This window comes from Pleurodeles waltl, chromosome 12 (genome assembly GCF_031143425.1).
Source record: "Pleurodeles waltl isolate 20211129_DDA chromosome 12, aPleWal1.hap1.20221129, whole genome shotgun sequence".
NCBI classification, from domain to species: domain Eukaryota; kingdom Metazoa; phylum Chordata; class Amphibia; order Caudata; family Salamandridae; genus Pleurodeles; species Pleurodeles waltl.
The window spans coordinates 693,696,584-693,719,069 of NC_090451.1; the positions used below are offsets into that span (position 1 = coordinate 693,696,584).

The 22,486-nt window shown below is 44.1% G+C and overlaps 1 protein-coding gene across 1 annotated transcript in view; it reads left to right on the plus strand.

Annotated features, from left to right (window-relative positions):
- Positions 1 to 20,513, plus strand: part of LOC138266856 (beta-1,3-galactosyltransferase 5-like) — a 36,975-nt gene extending 16,462 nt beyond the window's left edge. Inside the window, exons 2-3 of the mRNA XM_069215557.1 lie at positions 573 to 1,201; positions 19,036 to 20,513. Of these exons, the coding sequence (XP_069071658.1) occupies positions 589 to 1,201; positions 19,036 to 19,712 (1,290 nt within the window). The 5' untranslated portion in view covers positions 573 to 588 and the 3' untranslated portion in view covers positions 19,713 to 20,513. The remainder of the gene's footprint in view (positions 1 to 572; positions 1,202 to 19,035) is intronic.
- Positions 20,514 to 22,486: the final 1,973 nt, after the last annotated feature.

Below are 22,486 nucleotides of genomic sequence, written 5' to 3' on the forward strand. Positions count from 1 at the left end.
ATATTTCACCAGTTATCAGAAATATCTCTGTGGCTATCCTCAAAAGAAAACTGAAATGTGTGTTGTTTAAATGCCACTGCCACGCATGAGCCGACTCTAGCTCTCTTTTGCATTAAATACTTTATTGTGCAAATGTGTATCATGCATATGTGTTTAATTATTTTCTCTTATTCCTATAAAAGTAAAAGGGTATCCTCTGAAAATAACTTGTAAAGTTACAGCATAAGCTTAGCTTCTCCTGTCAGTGTACGTTTTACTTTCCTTGTATCTGGTGTAAACTTGTGTAACTTGGTCTGTTAAAGTGCTTTGTCACCCAGTGGGTCCGGTCCGAGCTATATAAAAACAAATAAAGTAACTATTCCCTCTTGTCCTGCTCCTGTAATATGTTGCTTGTGTTACTGTTTTTGTGTTATCAAATATGGTCCCTATAATTGCTTTTCGTGGTTCCTTATAGTTAAAGTACCTTTTTAAAAAACACAAATATATTATTCTGAACACTTGCTTTGTCTTAGAAAGATGTGGCATATCTTATGCCGTCGTGTTTATGGTGTATCTCCATTCTATTCCATCAGGTAAGGAGAATGCAGCATGCGATTTAGGAAAAAACGCTTACTGATTGGTTGCTTCTTCGTCCTTGGACTCCTCCTCTCCTTGTCTCTGGTCATGACTTCAGTATTCTTGAAGCCCCGATTGTACACTGCCATTGTCTTAAGAAACTTCAGTGTCTCTTTATACAAGTCAGAAAACCTTCATCCTACCCACCGGCGCTCTACTACTCTCAGGGACCACAGATTCACCTACCAGCTCAACATCTCTGACTTTAAGCGAGAATTTCCCTGCCTGCAGAGTTACAACTGTACCATTTTGGAAGAGGAGGACGGGTTCTGCCACTGTCCTGAATGCAATCCCCTGCTTATTCTGGCAATAAAGAGCCACCCAATGTCTGCTTACCGGCGAATGGCCACTCGCCAGACATGGGCTGCCGAGAGGGAGGTGTCGGGCTACCATGTCAAGACCTTGTTTCTGATGGCAAAGACGGAGAACGCATCACACATGCAGCTAGTGGCCAGAGAGATCAAGGAGTATCACGACATTCTTCAGTGGGACTTTGTGGAAAGCCATCATAACCTGTCACTGAAAGAGCGCTGCTTCCTGGAATGGGTCCACTATAACTGCAAGGAAGTGGAATTCATCTTTAAAGGTATAGCACTTTATTTCCCTCCTCGCTGATATGATTGTAAAAAGATGGCAAAACTCTCTCAGGAGTGTTCTACTGATAACATTATCATAAGTAATGAGTTTGTCTTGATTGAGATGGTTCTGTTCCCGGGCATCCTCATAAATTGTCTAAACATAAAATTTGTCCTGCCTATGTGTAAAATATAAATAAAGATATACTATCCTTTTACACAAAAAACAGCTTTTGGGATGCTAAATTGGCTGAATTTCAGTTACTCTGTTATTCTTAAAGCCGGATCCTGTTTGCTGGAAATATTTTTGTAGATGATAGCTTTAAGCGTTGCAATTGTGCGACCCTGTTGTCTCCTAAATTAAAATCAGGAGAAAGTTGTAGTGAAAACATGTCGAAGAAGATTAGTGAAGACCCCAATTTACTCATGTGTATATTTGGGTCCTAGAAAGGAGAATGTGCCGGATAATTTTCCTTAAGTTATCACTAAGTAGTCTTTGGTTGACCTGTTTCTTGCCTGTATGTTAAGGTTTAAAACCAGAAAGGAGAATGTCCAGGATAATGATGTTCCTTAAATTCTCACTAGGTGGCCAATGGTTAAAATTTTTCTTGCCCGTCATGTGCCTAAATATCTATGGCTGTTTATCTAGTCCTTGAAAACTACCTAATTTTTTATCTGTGCGGGTGTCCTATAGTATTCAGAAATCCTGCGTGAACATGCACACGTTATAGTCACTCAGTGACATCAAAACAACAATGTTGTTCTGAGGACTGACATCCCTGATTTAGGGGTATAGCCGTTAGCAAACATTTATGGCCCTTATCCGTTGGTAAAAAAGCTCCTTGGGCTTTGTGGAGACCGTATTCAGAAGTCATTACCCCATAATGTAGAGGTTGCCGCTGCAACTACCCGTCTTCCACGTTCCCGTTCCGATTAGCTAACACTATCATTGACCTATTTAAATTTGTATACTGAATACAGTAACCAATAAACAACTTTGGAACAGTATACGTTATTGATGTTGACTGTGTCACAGCACTGAATTGTCTCACGCTCACATGGAATGTAAGAAATTGGGTTACTATTTGATGGGGTAAAACCCTACTCAACAGCACCCACAGACCTGGTCAGGGTGAAGTTACAAAACCCGAATTAACCTGTACTCAACCACCTGGTAGTTTGGCACAGAGCTTAACAGATAGGTAATGTGTAAAGTATTTGTGCAGCCCTACAAACAGTCACATGGTGAAAACACATCAGAAAAGGATCCCAAACCAGTTTAGACAATCATTTTCTATAAATAAAACAAGACCAAAGTGACAACTCCAAGCAATAGAACCCGGGATATGTAGTTTTAAAGATTTCAGGGAATATAGCCCCAAAAAGCACAAAGCACCAACAGTTTATATCTGGTTGCGCCAAACCGGGACATAGTCACTAGTTTAGGCTTACTGTAATGGGGCGTGGGCTGGCTACAGGATCCAAATTAGCCTGATAAACCGAGTACCTTAGTTTATGGTTACAGAGCATTCTGAGGTCCTGCACTACTTGACTTTACCATGAGAGTATTTTTCAGTACAATTCTGTGGATACCAAACATGAACTGGGTTACCTGATTAGATCTGGAAATTAATAGGTATTACATACCATGAGGTAACTCCAATACATCACACTTTTCAATAAAATATCCAATTGTGTATCTAGCATATAATTTAGGCAGCCTATTGAAAGTCCTAAAAGTAGCAGCCAAGTTCCATTTAATCATCAGTATTGCAGGCCTGTAGCTGAGGTGCTTTTCATGAGTTTATAATTTTATGGTTCTCAATTTTAATTTAACTTGATTAGTTTTATTTTCCTAGTATGTATGGTGTGGGGGAGCCTTCTAGGTGGCTTCTGACTCTGAGTACTCAAGGGCTCATTCCCCTTCATCACCAATAGTACTGCCGGATTCGCTGCCTCCACTACCTTCTCCAACCTCCTCCTCCACCCCCTTTTCAGTCTGCACCTGCTATGCCTGCACATCCACCTGCATCTATGGCAATGCCACAGGCCAGATCGCGCTCTAGAACGCATTATCGGTCATGCCACCACAGACATCATTCCAGGTGTTCCTCATCTTCTAGGTGCTGTTGTCATCACAGTCACTAGACATCGAGCTAGACACACACGCCCTTATCTTTAACAGGACGCTACTCATCGACATTAACAGGCTCCCCTCCTCCTCGCATCTCTCCAGTGGATGACATATCCACATTCCAGGAGGTTTTAGTAAGGGGTGCAGCAAAGATAAACATACAGATGTTGTTTTACTTCACCTACCACATCTTATCTTTAAGATGCTTCAACAAAGATCGGCTTTAAGACCCTGTTTTTTATTGGTGGGAAGATTGTTGGAGCCTTCAGTAGGACTTTTTCTCACCCCAGCAACTACCAAAACATCTCAAGGCAACAAAAGAAATATAGGCCTCTGGAACAAGATCCTCTATTCCTTAGAGTGGATCTGCCCCCTGATTAGGTTGTCATTCTGGCGGCTAAGAAGTGTCATGCTACCATTCCTGCTTCTTCTGTTCCTCCTGATAAAGAGAGCAGAAAATTAGACCCTGTGGGTCGCAAAGTTTGTAACACAGCTGCAAACACCATGAAAGCGGCAAGTGCTACTGCCCTCCTGGGTTGATATGATAGACTGCTGTGGACTCTATCCAACAATTTGCTGACGATCTTCCCAAGGACAAGAAAGATGACTTGCTGACTTGCTAGAAATAGTTAACAAAGGCCTTATAGTATCAAACCAAGCAGTTGGTGCCACAGCAGATTCCTCGTTATTAGCGGCTCATGAATATTGTCATGCCATAGCCTTGAGATGACATTCTTGGCTATGGCTCACGTCTTTGAAATCAGAGTCACAGCAACGGATTTTGAATCTTCAATTTTCTGGATCTATCTTCTTCGGCAGTCACACGAAGTCAGAAATGGAAACGACCTCCAAAAGAACAAAGCCGCCCCTTCAGGCCCTACTAACCCCGGTTTTATCAAACCCCTCATTGGTACCATAGTCGCCACAGCAACCTTACCAACAAAGAAGGCATTCTAAAGGTCGAGCTTCACAATTACCTGCCCAAGGGGTTAAACACACAACAGGTGCCAAACACTGCATCTTCCCTTCCCCCTCTATTGTTACCCACTCCAGAGGGAGTAAAGCATCACACGTTATCTGTCAGGGTGGCAAAAAATCAGAAAAATGAGAAAGACTCCTGGGTGCTGAATATTGTTCAGAATGGGTATTGTCTCATATTCACCAGCTCTCCTTCAACCATACTACCAAAATAATCCACCCATTTACATTTGCTTCTTGTTTCAGAAGAATGCAGTGGAGGTCGTCCACCACAAACAGCAGGAAACAGTATCTACTCCAAGTACTTTCTGTTGAAGAAAAAAGACAAGAAAGAGTTCAGACCCATTCTTGACTTAAAAACAGTCAACAAATGGATTCCGAAAGAGAAATTTCAGATGCTGGCATTACATCAGATCTGTCCCTAACTGTGCCAGTTGGAACAGGATCCTCCAGATACCCCACTGCTGCTCGCCTCACTGACAGCCTCTTGGATCCTTTTCCTTGTACCAGCCCGTTTTTGCCTTATCTTGAGTATTTTTCTTTGATAGCCCCGTCAGCGCACGCTAAAGCACTGGTTCCTGCTCCCAAGGGCCGCTTTCCTGCCTCCAGTGCTTTACGCCTCCAGCGCTTTACTCCTCCCCTTCCAGGCCTATGCTCACAGGGGCCGTGCTGCAGCTGCCATTACAGATTCCTCCAGCTCCTCTGCTGCTGCCAGCCTTGCTGACCGCCTCTTCTCTCCTTTTCCTTGTGCCAGCCCGTTTTCGCCATTTTTTGAGTATTTTTCTTTGACAGTTCGCCAGCACATGCCACCCATGGGGAGCCAATGCAAAGTGTTCTGAAGGCCTACCATTGCAGCCTGCGTGACAGGGTGCATGCACCCTTTTTCACCATAGGTCACTGCACTAGCCCAGAGGGCAGGGTGCAGGTACCTGCATGTGAGGGCACCTATGCACAAGCAGAGGTGTCCCCACGAACTCCAGTGCCATTTTCATGGACTTCGTGAGTACGGGGACACCATTTTATGCGTTTAATGAACATAGGTCACTACCTATGTCCAGCTACATAATGGTAACTCCAAACCTAGGCATGTTTGGTATCAAACATGTCAGAATCATAATCCAATACTGTTGCAAGTATTGGAATTATGATTTCATGCGCTTTGGGGGGGCTTCTTTAGGACTTCCAGCATTGCTACCACCAGCCTTGCAGGGTTTTCTGGGTAGCCCAAGCTGCTGCCACCCCTCAGACAGGCTTCTGCCTTCCTGCCGCTTGATCTAATCAAGCAGAAGAAAGGATTTCCTTGGGGGAGCAGGGTAACACCCTCTCATTTTGGAAATAGGTGTTATATCGCTTGGGAGGGGTAGCCTCCCCAAGCCAATGGTATGCTTTGAAGAGCACATTTGGTGCCCTCTGTGCATAAACCAGTCTACACCGGTTCAGGAACCCCTTGTCCCTGCTCTGGCGCAAAAGTAGACAATGGAAAGGAGGGTGTCCCCTCCCCTGTCCATCACCACCCCAGGGGTGGTGCCCAGAGCTCCTCCAGACGGTCCCTGGGTTCTGCCATCTTGAATCCAAGGTTGCCAGCGACCTCTGTGAGCATCTAAGTGGCTAGGCAGGTGACGTCAGAGCCCCTTCCTGATAGGTGGTCTCCTGGCTAGGTGACCAATCCCCCTTTCAGGGCTGTTTAGGGTCACTCTGTTGGGTGGGTCCTCAGATTCGGCTTGCAAGATTCCAGCAACACTCCTCTGCAACCTTACACTGGAACCACAACTGGACCCCCCCGGGTACTGATAATCTGCATCCACAAAGACGACTCTTCTTACAACATTGTTTCTATGACTCCTTCCATCTTCTGCAACATTTCCCCAGCTGTACATCCTCTGAGGGCGGCAAGTCTAAAGTCTGCACGAGAAGGAAGAAAGAATCTCCCTTGGAGTGAAGGAGTCACTCCCCTGCTTATGCAGGCACCTACTGCAACGATGACCGGCTGCGTGACTATCCTTGCATCCTGAACTGCGTCGATCCTGCATCACGGGTGGTGGTCCGGGGTAGTCCTCTTGGTCCTCTCTGTCAGCTGTCTAACTTTGGTGGAGGGTCCCCTTGCCTTCTCACGCAGGACAGTACCCCCATGTCACTGTGCAGCTGCCAAGGCTTGTTTGCATCTCCTTCAGAGGATCTTCAGGCTACTTGTAGCTTCAGCCTCCAGCATCGCGCATCCCTCTGTGTGCTTCTACTGAGGCGTGGTGCCCTTCTTCAGTGTTGCTGCATGGGCTCATCTGCAACTCCTGTCCTTTGGGGCTCCTATGGGTGCTGCCTTTGCTCCAGTGGACTCTCCGTATCGCTGAGGGCCCTCTCTGGCTCCCCCTCCTGGGCCTTGCTGGTCCCCCGCAGCTCCACTTTTCGTTAGTCGCGACCTTTGCCAAGGCTTGTTGGTGGATTTCCTGCACCAACACCGACTGAATTTTATCTTCCAGCCTGGGACATCGTCTGCATCCCTCAGGAACTCTTCACCGACTCCAGGGCTGAAGTGCTGACCTTCACATCACCTTAGACCAACTCCTGCATCCACAGCTGGGTGGGTAGTAGCTCCTACTCCTCCTGGACTCTTATGTGACTTCTGGACTTGGTTCCCTTCTTCCACAGGTACCACCGCTGGTTTCTTGCAGTCTTGTCTGGGTGTTGCATTTTCTTCTTTTCCTTCCTTTTGGGTGATTTGGGGAAAATCCACTAACTTACTCCTTTTCTTCTGATTGCTAGGGGGCACTGTGGTACTTTCCTTTGGGATTTCCTAGTACCGCTAGCTCCCCCTCTACGTATATTTAGTGTGTTACTTACCTCCTATTGGAGGGTTGCTTCTCTAGTACTTTTTGGTATGTTATCACTAAAATAAAGTACCTTTATTTTTGTAACACTGTTTTCTTTCATGTATTAAAAACTAGTTTTTTTTAGTTTGTGTCCCAAAGCCGTATATTCAAAGGTTTTTCTGTATAGCGCTGGGAAGCCCTCGGGTAGCTATGCGCTGTATACATTTTCATTACATAACGGGTGCGCTGTGTGACTACAGTGGTATTGCATGAGCTGTGCATGTCTTGAAGATAAGCCTTGGCTGCTCATCCACAGCTACGTCTAGAGAGTCTGGCTTCTAGACACTGCCTACACTACACTAATAGGTAAGTACCTTAGGTACCCACCACACACTAGGCCAGCTTCCTACTGTCTACCATAGGGATGACGTACAGTGACCTGGTGTAGTGACCTGAGCTGAAAGGGTGCATGCACCTTTTCACGAAGGCTGCAATGGTAGGCCTGCAGACGCATTTTGCATGGGCTCCCTTGAGTGGCATAATACATGCTGCAGCCCATGGAGGACCCCTGGTGCCCCAGTGCCCTGCGTACCTAAGTACCATATACCAAGGACCTATAAGGGGACACCAGTATGCCAATTGTGGAGCGCACAAAGGTCCTAGGTAACTTAATTTGGTGGGAGAGAGCAAAATCACTGGGGTTCTGATTAGCAGTATCCCAGTGAAGACAGCCTAAGCACACTGATATGCAAAAAGGTTGGTAACCATGACAAAAAGAGGGTACTTTACTAGCTGGATTTTTCATCATTTTTTACTCCTTCCTGCCAAAAAGAATCCGTTATTGGTGTGGCACTTGCTGATTTTCTTTGAGTTCGTACAAGAAGATGTCTGTCTGCTTTGCTGACATGGGGAGATGGAATATGTTGGCAGCCCTTTCCATGATTGTATGAAATCCGCAATTACTCCAGTATTGGAACTTTCATAGATTCACATGCTTGAATACTTTCCCGTCGTCGAGATGGGAGTCCCGGGTGGAATGTACAACATAGGCCTAAAATGTACATTTAAATTACATGCCTTAGGCCTTAGTTCAACAACCTATCACAGTCATTTTGTAAAATAGACCCAAACTTAAAATTGAACCACTCACATTGCCCCACCCCATAGAACTTCCTGTTAGGAGCTGCCTTCCCTCTGATTTTCCACCGTACATCGTGCTGAGCATTATCCTTTGAGCTCTGCTCAAAACATTTTCTCTTAGAAGCTTATTCCTGAAATTTGACGTTTTCTTTTCTTCTTTGGTGCTTCAAACTGGCTGCCATTTCAGAGATACCAAGAATGGGCCTTTTTCGATCCTGTGCCTCCTGTCTGAAGAAAAGATTATATGTGGATGATCCACATGAGGATTGCATTTACTGCTTATACCCAAGTCATAAGACCAAGGACTGCAAGATATGTAGAAAGATTTCTACAAAGACTTTGAAAGACAGAGAAAGTAGTTTGCTTTTGTGGCTTCAGAAAGGTAAGGCTGGCCACTCTCTGACGAGGACAGTGCCTCTTCCTCTATCTCTTTATCTATGTCTGCTTTACTGACCTGGGGAGATGGAATATGTCAGCAGCCCTTTCCATGATTGCATGAAATCCGCAAATATCCTCCAACAGAGAATCTGCTGAATAGTAAGGGGGTGGGGACGGTGTTCGCAAAAGGTATTCATCCCACTCATTGTGAGGGCGAGTGTCCTGAAATTCGCCTTCTTTATGCTCATCACTGATGAAGAAGGATCATCCCTCGGAGGAGCAGCAATGTTAGACATTGGGGGCATTCTTGGTGTAATTGGAGTAGGAAGGTGCTCCAGAGTTGTTGGTTGTTGCGGAGGTGCAGCAGGTGCCTGATCCTTATCTGGTTGGCAAGGCACATCTGGGTACCTAGTTTGGTAATCTTTCAACATACTTTGTAAATCTAGAAGTAATGTTACAGGTACTAGTTTTTAGTTTAGTTTTATGAGTTTGTAGAGCGCATAGCTACCCCTGGGCATCCCAGCGCTAAAAGTACACAACGATTCTCGGAGAGACCAAAGGGAAGAGATTAACTGCAAAAAAGGATAGTTTTCAGCTTCTTCCTAATGAGAAGTTCTGTAGGTTCGTGGCGAAGTTCAGAGGGCAGAGCATTCCAAAAACGGGCAGCCTTGATGGTAAAAGAGTTACCTTCCCATGATCTCTTGACACGAGGTATATAAATCTGTCGAGAAGATAGTGATCTCAGGTGTCTAGAGGGAACATAAAAGTTGATCCGTTTTCTAAAAAAAAAGATGGCCCCTATTATGTAAGGCTCCATGAATGAAACACATAGATTTGAAATGAATGCTCTGTTTGATCGGGAGCCAGTGAAGTGTTACCAGCGCCGGTTTAGCAGAGAGATGCCTGGGAGAGTTAGTAAGAAGTCTAGCTGCTGCGTTCTGCACAATCTGCAGCCTCTTTATTACATACTCTGGGGAACTGAGATATAAAGAGTTCCCATAGTCTATGTACCATGTATTGAGGCACTTGAGGTTGTTCTTGTGATCTATAACGCTGAGAAGGTGGTCTACTAGTGTATGTTGGCTTTTGATAGTATCTGCCATAATATTGGTGGTAATCATCCTCGTCCAGATATTAGCATTTTACCCATAGCTGCGAAGGACTATACACTGTCCCAAACTGATCCTCATCATCAGAATTGTCTACATCCAGGAGGATAAGGAGAGACCTTACTGAGAGAGGTATGCTCTGGTCTAATTATCTTTTTTGTTATTTTGATAACCGCTGACGGTGTTGTTGACAATGCCGTCAAAGAGGGTTGTAATATGTTTAAGCGTGGCAGTTTTGTAATTGAATCTATCGCCCACAAGGTCGTCAAAGGTGGGATCGTCAGTGGTGAGGATGACAGTGGGAATGTCGACAGTGCAACCATCGTCAGTAGTGTTGTCTGGTGATGTCGACAACGGCATAGTTGTCTTCTTGGATGAAGCCTTTGTCAGCAGTAATGCCTGTGATGTAGCCCAAATTGACGCCAACGAGATAGTTGACGGAATAGGCGTCAATACGAACGTCCACGGTGTCATCGATGACGCTTTAATTGATAAAACGTTACTTGTCCGCGCCATCGTCTATGTTGCAGTCAAGAGATTCAAAGTCGGTTTCGACGACTTCTGTTCTGAAGATGGTTAAGAAGAGATGACAGACTTTTTGGATGGAATAGAAGGATGAGATCTACTCTGACTAGCGCATGCTTTCCTTTTTCCCCTTATCAGTTGTGCCCTTGGCTGTCTCATGATGAGTCATTTTTAAGGCCTCTTTGGAGACTGGTTGTTTATCAGAGAATATTTTCATTTTACATGTTTTGTTTTGTGAGGAATAGTAGAAGAGTCAGAGTCCTCTTCCGAACTGAGTGAAATTGAGGCTTGAGAGTTCTGTAGCATAATAGGAGTCTGCCTTCCCGATCTTTGAGAATTTTCAATGTACATTTGTGGCAAATCTTAGAATCCTTCACCTTGTGGTGAGGATGTAGGCAGTATATACAGTCCCCATGAGGATCATAAATGTAATCTCTTTTTGCCGCATGTAGGACAGGCTCGAAATAATCCTTTTTTAGGTGTGTCAGTCATATCTAATCTGAAATGCCTGAAATCTGAAGAAAAACGGTACAGAGCCCGGAGAGACTCCCTCTCACTCGACGTGAGGTAGAAAATCTGAGGGAATAAGCCTCTCTTGGGAGTGTCTATAGGGTGCTATCACCTCATTGGTCATAAGTCAAGTTTGGTCCTTTAAAAAAAAAAAAAAAAAAAGGGGCATGGATGTGTTATTAAAGAGACTGTTCATTGTAATTAGAGCCTATGCTAATGATTTATACTGCTATGTTAATATACCGTGGGACTCCCACTTCGACTATGGAGATGATTCAAGCATGTGAATCTATGAAAGATCCAACACTGTAGAAGTTGTATGTCACCTGGTAGGTGGTAGAGGACGGGAAACTTGGTTGGCTTCAAGCCTTCAATGAAGAGTTCAACCCCTAGACCCTTGAAATTATTTATCTACACCAAAACAGTAAGTTATGGAGTATCAGTGGATGACAGCCACAACACCTCCAAATTGTCTCTCCCCGTCAAGGCCCTTCAGGGAGAAATTTGGAGGAACCAATAGATCGATCAGAGCGTATTCTGCCAGGTTTCATTAAAGGAATAGAATGTCAGTCTCATGAACAAGATCAATTCAGCTATCTCTATGTTGTATATAGCTGATGATCTGCAGTTGTGCAGCATACATTTTACTCATTAGTTCAATCAGACTCTAAGATAATTAGAATGTTGATTTAATTGCACAGTGCAGGCCTCTTCTCGTGAAGACAAAGTCTGTAATTGCTGGATCCTGCGATCACTGGGATTTTGTGTAAGTTCTACACTGCATATGTTTAGACAGTGAGCAGATAATCAATTTCTTCCTCTGAAAGATTGACAGTCCTCTCTGGCTCGAGGCTATTATTGGATAGTGAAATTGTGAGCCAGTGGAATCTGGGAGTGTTAGAGTTTAGATTAAAGTTCAACACAACCTCTACAAGTTTGAGCGCTTTTGATTTTTGGATTCAAGCTTGGATGGGATCAATTTCACTTCCTTAACCAAGTTGTCTAATTTATGTTCTCTATTCAGGAGGAGAGGGAGAAGTTGAGGCAGGGAAAAGCGGATGGTGGTTAGAACCTACAAAGTCATCAGAGAGTGAGTGTAGATAGTAAATGTTCTGTAAAGAGACGATTGCCATTGGTCGGGATAAGAATTACCAGGCACATACATATAAAAAGTGAGGGTGTGGAGTTTGGGGCATAGTGACACTTAGGCAGAGCAGGAACACTGTCATAGTTTCCTAAGTGTGGGAAATGGATAAGGCGGAGTAGAAAGAGGGTTTAAGAAAATAGGCCTACAGTAGACGAGTATACAGAAGAGAGTCGAGTGGGCTAGTCACCAAAGAGTTTGCTTGAGGATGGGAGAGTGGTTTAGTCTGTCTTCAGTGGTGGGGTAGAAGGGGTAGTGTGGAGTGGCAAGGTTTGTTATGTCATAGGGCGGTAGGAGGATGCAGAGGGATAGGGCGGAGCCAAGGTGGTAGGAACCGCTGGTCCCCCATTTCCTACATTGATTTACATTATACGATTTGTTTCATTGGAGCTATTAAATGGTAAAGAAAGAATCTGCCTTTATTTGCCTTGCTTCAATAGTTAAAGCTTCAGCTATTTCAAATCAACTAAACGTATTGACAATATTCAAAACCATCTAATGACTGGAGTGTGCAGTTGTTCAAAATGTACTTCTTGGTACATCAAGTAGATTATGTGGAATGTCAAACGAGTTCAATATTTATACTGTTGTAATTAATGTTGCTATCAATAATGAGACTTAATGGTAAAAGCCCTTCCATGCAATCCTATAGCATTCTGGACAGAGTTCCTTTTGTGATGTGGGGTTAGATTTCAATTAAATTGGTGCTTCATGAATGATTTAACAGCTGAAACCCAACATAGTATTCAATGTGGTGCTCAATCCAAAGTGGTCTTGTTCGAAGTGGTTGCTTGTTTCAGTAAGAGATACTAGAGATCCAGTTTACCGCTGGTGTCCTCATTGTCTTCGTTGACAGTAGCTTCCACATACAAGCTGTCAAAGATTAAAATCTCCATACATTCGTCGTCGATGACTCCGCCGTCGATGAAGGTTATATCTGTGCCGTCTACAACACAGATTGGCAAGAAAAACGTACCCCACAGCATACTTCGCCCAGTAAAGTAACCCCTCTCATGCCAGTACACCTGTTGGAGGGTGATGAAGAATCAGATGAGGAGGTGCCATTTGGAACAGCGCATAGCCCCTCACAGTTGAATGTTAAATATCAAGATGAGGATGATGAGTTTGGCGAAACCTATAACCCACAGTACTACGCAGGGGATCAGGCATAGCAGGAGTATGTATACTTGCCAAGCTCCTTGCTTTCTGATCTCAGAGCGATGCCTGCTGACTACAGTACCCGTTTTCCTCCTCAAGAACAGGGACAACCACAGCCTCCTTTTTCGCCTGTTTCAAGGGTTACCACTCCACGTCAGAGGCCAACTTTTTTACCACTAACGAATGTGGCCACACCGTATGCGACCATACCACAGGGCACAGATGTTTCGGATGGTGATCAAGAAGAAGGAGAACTCCTCGACACTCAGTCAGAGTGGGATGAATATGTGATTCCATCTCCTCCTCCTTCTCAGCCAAAAGTGGATTCACCTCCAGATGACATCGGGGGATTCCATAATCTTTTGGAGAGAGCAGCTAGACGGTTTGCTCTTCCAATGTCATCCAAGCAAACAGATTGTTTTCTATATGATTTTAAAGAGCCTTTCCAGAAATCTGTACACTCCATACCGCTAGTCGATTTCATATGGGAAGAGGGTTTGAAAGTCTTGCACAACCCTGCTACAGTCACAGCGGTACTTCCTCGATTGGACAAGAAGTACAAGGCACCGGAAGATGCCCCAGCATGTTTGACTGGTCACCCACATCGAGATTCAGTGGTCGCTCAAGCGGCACAGAGAAGATCCAAGAATCTCTAGCTCCAATTTCTGTGCCTCTGGACAAAGAGGGTAGACGGTTGGATAACATTGGGAAGAGGTTTTCGTCAATGTCTAGCCTCATAAGAGCGGCTAACTCTCTGGCAGTGTTAGCATGATATGACAGACAATTATGGGCAGACATCGCCCCGCATATTGACCAGTTGCCGCAGGATGTTAAGTCGGAAGCAAAAAAGACATTGCATGAGGGAGAGCGTACATCAGCGGAAATTATAGATTGTGCTATGAATATAGCCACTACTGCGTTTCGTCACCTCGCATGTTCGGCTGTCCTTCGGAGGCAGGACTGGTTAAAGGCCACATCGTTTCATCCTGAAGTCCAGAATAAAATCCTAGATCTTCCTTTCGATGGCCAGGCATTGTTTGGTAGGCATATTGACGAGACACTGCAGTCAAATAAGTCTGACACGGATACAGCAAAATCTTTGGGAACTCTCCAGTTTCAGAAGCCTTCCTTTTGAACCACGAGAGGATGTGGGATGCCTTTATATAGGGGAGGCTACCAGCATCACAGGTACCAGATGTATCCTTTCTCTTCTCAGCAGTTTTGTCAATACTACACCCAAAGGCAGCCGCCACAATCGGCCTACAGCAGATTGGGCACCAGAGGACGCTCAGCTCGACCTGCTAAAGACTCAGCTCGCACAGCATGATACACCCAAGGCTCCGGCTGCTCCCTACCTTCCTTTCCCAGTTCTAAGTGGGGAATGATATCCCTGTTTTTCCAACAATGGCAAGTCATAACATTGGACAAGTGGGTTTTACAACTCGTGAAGGATGGACACACACTAGTTTGTCCAGATGCCTCCTCCCAATCCTCCTCGCAGAACTTCACCAAAGTATCCAGCACAACTCAAGAGAGATCAACAAAATGTTCCTCAAAGGAGCAATAGGGAGAGTACCTCCATCACAGCGAGGAAGGGGTTTTTATTCCAGGTTCTTTCTCATTCACAAAAAGTGGAAGTAATGGAGGCTGATCCTCTATCTCAGGGAACTAAACACCTACTTGAAAAAACAATCCTTCTGCGTTTGAACCAGGGAGATTTTATGTCTACACTAGATCTAAAGGATGCCTATTTCCACATTCCCATTCACCCAGCTCACAGACAATACTTGAGATTCATGGTAGCAGGAAGCCATTTTCAATTTTGAGTCCTCCCATTTGGCCTTATATCAGCTCCCAGGATATTCACGAAGTGCCCAGCTCTGATTGCAGCCTTTCTCAGGAGAAGAGAACATCAGGTATTCCCATACCTAGACGATTGACTGATAAAGGCAAACACCTATACCGGAGCGCGCAGGTCAACAAAAAAGTGTGTTTCGTTGTTCAGCAGCTTAGGCCTGACCTTCAACTGGGAGAAATCCAAACCCCAACCATCACGCAGGATCACCTTCTTAGGGGCAATACTGGACACTCAATTCACCATGGCATTTCCCACTACTGAAAGACAGCAGAAACTAATATCTCTAGCAAAATCAATTCAAAAGAAGGACTACATTTCAGTACGCCTCTTCAAGTCTTTATTGGGCATGATGTCCTCATGCATACCCCTAGTTCCTCTCTGCAGACTCAAGATGCGCCCCCTGCAAGAGCAGCTCCGGCTACAATGACTCCAAATTTTAGGAAGCTTTGAGGATCAAATAAACATTACTCCGGCAATAATCAAAGTTCTGGTGTGGTGGTTTCAAAAGCATCATCTGTCTGTTGCCCTATCGTTTCTCCATCGCCCAGCGCTGTGAACTGTCACCACAGATGCCTCCCTAGAAGGTTGGGGAGCTGTTTTACAAGACCTACAAGTAAGGGGCAAATGGCCACTAGAGTTGCGAACAATGCACATCAATCTGCTGGAGCTCAAAGCAGTTCATCTCGCTTTACAGGCTTTCCTCCCCAAGATTGCCAGTTAGGGAGTGGTAATAGGAATGGACAACACCACTATGATGCATTACCTCAACAAATAGGGAGGCACAAGATCTCTTCCTCTCTCCAGGGAAGCTCAAAGAATCTGGAACTGGGTGTCGCAGCAGGGCATCCTGCTCACAGCAGTGCACCTTCCTGGCATACAGAACACAATGGCGGACTCACTCAGCAGGCATAGATCTTTGTCACAAATGGGAACTGGACCAGTCCACAGTCAACCACATTTTTTCCCAGTGGGGAACACCCAAATTCGACCTGTTCGCCAGCGAGTTGAACACCAAATGCAATACTTCGCAAGCTGGCATCACCAAAAGGGATCATGGGGGAATGCATTTTCCATAGCTTGGTCAGGAATATTTGCATACGCTTTTCCACCAACACCCTTGATCCCGAGAGACCTAACCAAGATGAAGTGGGAACTGTGCACTCTGATACTAATATCCCCGTACTGGCCTTGCTAGCATTGGTTCGCGGAGCTACTTCTTCTGTCAGTGAAGCCTCAAAGCCCACTGAGAACATCTCTGCATTTGCTAACTATGAGAGGCAGTCAGATCTTGCATCCGGATCCTCAATCAATGCGATTATCTGCATGGGTCCTGAGCACAGGAAATTTGCACATTTAAATATTCTGCAAGAGTGCAGGGACATTCTATCCAAGGCCAGAACAGCCAGCACCAATAAGGCTTACTCTTGTAAGTGGAAGAGGTTTTGTTTGTTGTGTCACCAACAGCAAATTGATCCTTTTTCCTCATCTCCGGAGCAAATATTGCCTTGCTTGTTGCATTTAGCGCAATCAGGACTGGCGCATTCCTCTATAAAGGTGCACCTGGCGGCAATTGTATCTTACAGATGCTCAGCCTCTTTACTTTCATTATGGTCCTCTAGGTTGATTAAACGATTTCTGAAAGGGCTTTTCAGAGTGTTTCCACCATTCAGGCTTCCTCCTCCCTCTTGAAATCTAAATACTGTTCTTGCGAAACTTATGAAGCAGCCTTTTGAGCCAATCCTTCGAGCTTTTCTGAAATTCCTCTCCTGGAAAGTTGCCTTACTTGTTGCCCTCATATCAGGCAGACGAGTCAGTGAGATACAAGCACTTTCCATACAGGAGCCGTTTTTACAGATCAAAAAAAGGCAGACTAATTTTATGTACTAACCCGCATTTTATCGCAAAGGTTCCTTCGGATTTCCAACGGAATGAGCCCTTTGTTTTCAAATTTTTTTTCCAGATCCGACGACTCCTGCGGAGAGAGCATTGCTCTCTTTAGACATTAAAAGGTGTATTAAGTTCTATTTGGACAGGACTAAATCTTTTCGCAGGTCCAACCGTTTGTGGCTTACAGTGCACCCCGACTGGTTTAACCGCTCTCTAAACAGAGCATAGCCAGATGGATCTTCTCAGCAGTTAAATTTTGCCATCAGACAGCGGGAAAGCCACCAAATTTGTTTGTCCGTGCACATTTGACGCGGGCAGTTTCTTCTTCAGCGCTGCAAGACATTTGTAGAGCAGCAACGTGGAAGAGCTGCCATACGTTTACCAGACATTACTGTTTGGAAGCTCTATCTCAAGGAGAGGTAGAAATGGGTCAAGCAGTCTTCAGGAACCTTTTTCAGTGAAGGTGAGCCACCTCTTTTATCCCACCATCCTGATGACAGGTATGCCCATTTTCTATGACTAGTGGTCGTAGATCACCATAAGCATTTAGCATGAATATGACTATAATGTTTTAAAAAATAATAATAATAATTACGATATATTGGTGTATGTTGACATATTTTCAATGTGTGACTTGAACAGATGGCAGGAGTGATACATTGTGCATATGTATTGCTTGGTACTCTGATTCAAGCATGTGAATCTATGAAAGTTCCAATACTGGAGTAAGAAAATTAGTTACTTACCTGTAACTGTAGTTCTCCAGTATTGGAATCTTTCATAGATTCACATGCGACCCACCCACCTCCTCGGAGAAGCTCACCTTCACTTCTTGTTTTCGTTGTCCTGTTATATGCACTTGTGCTCTGAAAATCTGAGGTACTGGAGCTTCTCTCAGGAGGGTTCTAGAGGGTGGTGTCTCCTAAATGGTGGATTCTGAAGTTTGGTCCTTTTTCATAAAGTAACTGATAGAATGTTACATTGAGAGGCCTAAGGGCCCTTCGGTTTAAATCTGTAGTAACACTCCTTGGTTAAATATACAGGGGGCTCCCATCTCGACGACGGGGAATGATTCAGGCATGTGAATCTATGAAAGATTCCAATACTGGAGAACTACAGTTACAGCTAAGTAACTAATTTTCTTTCAAAGCGAAAGACTCTATCCTCAGATCCCACTTGGCAAAGCAAGAAACCGCTCAAGCAAACTCAGGTTTGCTGGAAATAACTAGGTTTGGCAGGAGGGCCAATATTCTTGGTCTGCCATGCAGGATTTCCTGGTTTGAGACATCCTATAGAGCCACACTTGGGAGAGGTACTGCTTGGGTATCTATTTGTAAGGTGAGAAATCTGCGGTTAGAAGTATCCATCAGAAAAAGTTACTTATTTCCGGTACCATTTTTCTGGTGGATTCGCTAACTGCAGATTACTCATAGACCCACCCTCCTCACCTTGAAATAGATTAACCTAGTCCATGTTAATAAGATTTCAGTCTAGAGATTGGCACTCTGAAACAATATGCAAGGGCCCTGCATTCGGCAGGGAAAGAGTTCAGAAAGAAACAGACTTTCACCCACAGAGTTGAGTTATATGGTGACTCGAAGAATGTTATGGTTCAATTGGTTCTGTCTTAAACCAGAAAAAAATCTAATCAAATGCGTCATCTATCTGTAGGCTGCAAATGTATTATCATTTTAAAAGTTTTAAAATAATTAATTTGTTAATAAGACTTGGAATTTTAAAGTGTTTGTCAACTAAGATTTCCACGATGGAAAACTAGTATTCGTTTTTCTCATGTTTTTCGAGGTATGACATTAATACAGTATTTTTTGGCTATCCGTTCTGTATTATTGATTAGACTTAATTGAATTATATAAAAAAAAAAAATGGTTAATTTGTAAGCAAATGTTTTTATGATAAAATTATTTTCAAAAGTGAAAATGTTTTTGTGTGTGTCCCGAATCATGCATGTGCATGGGAATATTTTACAGTTAATTAAATCAGAGATGATATACATAATTGAGAACTCTGATTACAATTCTGCCTTTCCTTTCAGAGCTGTGTCAATTACTAGTCTGAAGATAGTGTTTTTTAAATGATGGTCTTTGCCGTGCATGTGATTTTATTTTTGATAATGTACATAACCTTGTTGTCATCCATTAGACGTGAAGTTCCTATTGATGGGTCTACAGCTTCTGCTTATTATTCATTTTACGTTTGCAGGCGATGATGACGAGTTTGTGAACCCTGAGGCAGTTGTGAAATACGTAAAGGAGACTCCTGAGGCCGCCCATACCATTCATGGCAACATGCAGACCAAGTCTGTTGTGATGCACACTGGAAAGTATCGAGTTAGCAAGTCCCTCTTCCCTTATTGCTTGTACCCAATCTTCCCCTCTGGAGGTGGGTTTATCCTCCCTGGCGCTTTCATCCCTGCCCTTTACCAGGTGTCCACCTGGCTCCCCGTTTTTCCATTGGATGACGTGTACTTTGGTTTTTTGGCCTTGGCCGCCAACCTATCTCTCCGCCATGATGAACGTTTCGACACGTTGGGAACACTGAACGGCATATGCAGTTACAAGAAGGCACTGGTTATCCATGGTGTGTCTCCAGAAAGACTAGTGCAGATTTGGCAGAGCATGCAGAACATGTGGTGCCTAGGACATACCTTCTTCCTGCCCTTCCTCCTCCTTGCACTCATACTGGCGTCTGCCTCCTTGCTTCTAATAGGTGTATACTTGGCTATGATGTGCCTCTTCATATTCCCATCCCACTACTTTCAGAAGAAGACTTCTAATTCAATAGAACTCCCACCTGAATCTCCGCCTGTACAGAGTATTCTAACAGTTTTCACTGATTGTTATTGTGAGCTTGTTCATTATGTTTCTGTGTTCAGATAATGTCATTTGACGTTTTCTCTTTAGCTGATGAGGTGGACCTTTTACACTGGCTGCAACCAAGCTAGTTCCAGTTGTCTCTGTTGTTAAACAGTCTACCTGCAAGAAATGTACTAACCTGTATAGGAACTTTTGTTTACCGCTGGAATCCCAGAGCTGCAACACCACAGCAGTCCCTTTAAGCAGTCGATTCTCGGATGGATGCAAGAGAAGGTAACCAAGGCTTTCTTCATAGGTAGGGCCTTATGGGGCCACGGTTTAACCTAGAATTTTTATAGCTTACGTGTGCTTGGTCCTGGCACATATGTAGCATTACGCTTTATGGCCAGTATTATTTACCAAGGATGGGAACGGGATGTCTTAAGTTGAGTCTTGTAACTGGAAGCATTCAGGTCTCTAACTGTAGAAGAGTTGAATGATTGGATACAGCTAGGGAAAATGTTATGTGGTCTGTACTTTGACTTGGAGATTTGTTATCTAGAGGATATTCAAATAAAATAAAATATGGCCAGGCTTTAACCTGCTAATACATGTTATGCAAGCTTGGGAATAAATAAAACGTGTGGTATTCTCTGTGCTTCATTGTGCTTGCTTGGGTGTGTGGAATTCTCTGTATTCCACGGTGATATAAAGTATGACATCAGCGTGGAATACAGGTGCGAGGGATGGAGGTGAGAAAAGGAAACGGCTGGAGCGGAGAGGAAAGGAAGAAACAGCATAGGATTTATTAAGGATTAATAGTTTATATCCATCGGAGCATTGTCACAGATAACTAGAATAATAAAGATGTTCATTTCACACCCCAACTGAGTATGGTAGTCCTTACTATCGCCTCGCCCACTGCCACACCTCCTTATGGCTAAGCCTTGCTACATTGTTGCTTAATAAACCGTCTCTACACTTCAAATGCGTTTCCCATGGCCTCTCTTCCCTGGTGACGAGGATGGGATGTGAAAAGGCTCAACATAAACACTTTTCCTTCGGAGATGCGGTGAGCGCTTTCTTCGTCAAAGGAAGACTCTTCCTTTGACTATGCGCTTTTAAGCCGGCTGCTACACAGTATGTTGTTTCAAGTATTGTAGTGCCCTGGGTTGCCCAATTATATCTTCTCAGCTGACAGCGTTTTACGATTCAACCCGGGCGATTATCCCTTCACGGTTGATCACTTGTTTGGATTTGACCCAGGCGTGTGGAGCGTCTCCTTGGAAACCGGACGACGCGCGCTCTGCGCTTTACTTTCACAGTTGGCTTGCTTTATTGTGATTCAACCTGGGCGTGTATGCCTTGTTTGTTCAAACTTATTCAAGACGCGTGTAGCGAAGAGTCTAAACAAAAGCGTGTAGCGTTTCTGCATATCAGCCTACGCGTACCCTGGACTTCTAAGTGCTTGCTCCAGGAGGGTTTTATTTCCAACGCTCGGCTGTTTACGATTGTGCTTCGGTATTTCCTCAACACCCATTGTCCCTAATCAGATTTCTGCAGTCTTCAAGAAAAAGAAAGAATAACAATAAATGATTGGAGGCTTTGTAAACAGCTGAATAAGCCATCTTTGTTACCTTCTCCCTACCTGTTTGTCTACATGGTACAGCACTTCAAAACTCCCAGCACTGCTAAATACAACATTCCTCTGTGCTGTATAAAGGATTGTACTGCTGGCCAACCCTGTTATGGAGGGCGTCGCTGATGTGCAAAGCTTAAGGATTCATTGAGGTGCACACCTTTCTGGCCGTACTACTGAATTGACACTGTTTCCAGCTTGTTCTCCTTGTGGATTGTTCACCAGCTCTGTTGCTAAGGACATTGCTGATGTGCACAACCTAGAGACTCCCTGAAGTGCACAGTTTCCTGGGTGCACCTACTGCTCTTGAACTATGAGAGCAATGTTAACATTCTTGTTGGTTGTGGGAGCACTCTCATTATGTGGTGTATAGTACCAACCTCATTGGTTTGTAATCAGTGATACTACTTTTAACTTGTGTTATATACCTTGTACATAATATTTCTCGAGTATGCAGAATGTTCCAGCGCCTCCGTTTTTCCTGTCATCTCCTGGGGAACCGCCCATTAGATGGGCCAAATGGAAAAAAGTATTTGAGCGGTATGGAAAAGTTTGTGGAACCTCTTTGCTGAAAGAACTGCTCTGTTGCTCCACTGTCTGGGCTCCGAAGGTCAAGAGGTGTTTGATCATTTGCCGGACATCCCTGACAGTTAGGCAATAGATCTCAATGAGTATGTAACTTGTATACGCAAGTTGGATATTCGTTATCTTTCCAAGATAATGCACGCACTTTGCAAACGATAAGAGCTGTCCTGCAATTAATGCAATGTGTACTTATTGTAGAAGACGGGGTCATTTTTTCTCAGTCTGCAAGTTGAGAAAACCTAAGCAAACCGTACATGAGATTAGTGCTATGGATAGTGAGGAGATTTCCCCGGCCGACTTTGATTGTGGGCAAATTGTCTTGCAGATTGAAACAGGTAAATGTGTTGGTCCCCTTGATTTTATTCTGGTGGAAGGCAAAAGAACCAGAGTCTTATTTGATTTGGGTGCCAAGATCACGATTATCTCTGACTTTTTCAACCTTCATTTGAAAGACACAGTTGTGTTGCTTGAACCTGATATCAAGCCATGTGCCTATGGAGGTGAACTCATACCATTACATAGATATTTCATAGGCTTGATTAAATATACGGGTTGTCATTTCTCCGGCAAGATCTATGTTTCAAAGAAAGGCGATAGTATGATCAGTTGGTGGCATCAAAAGGATTTAGGTATT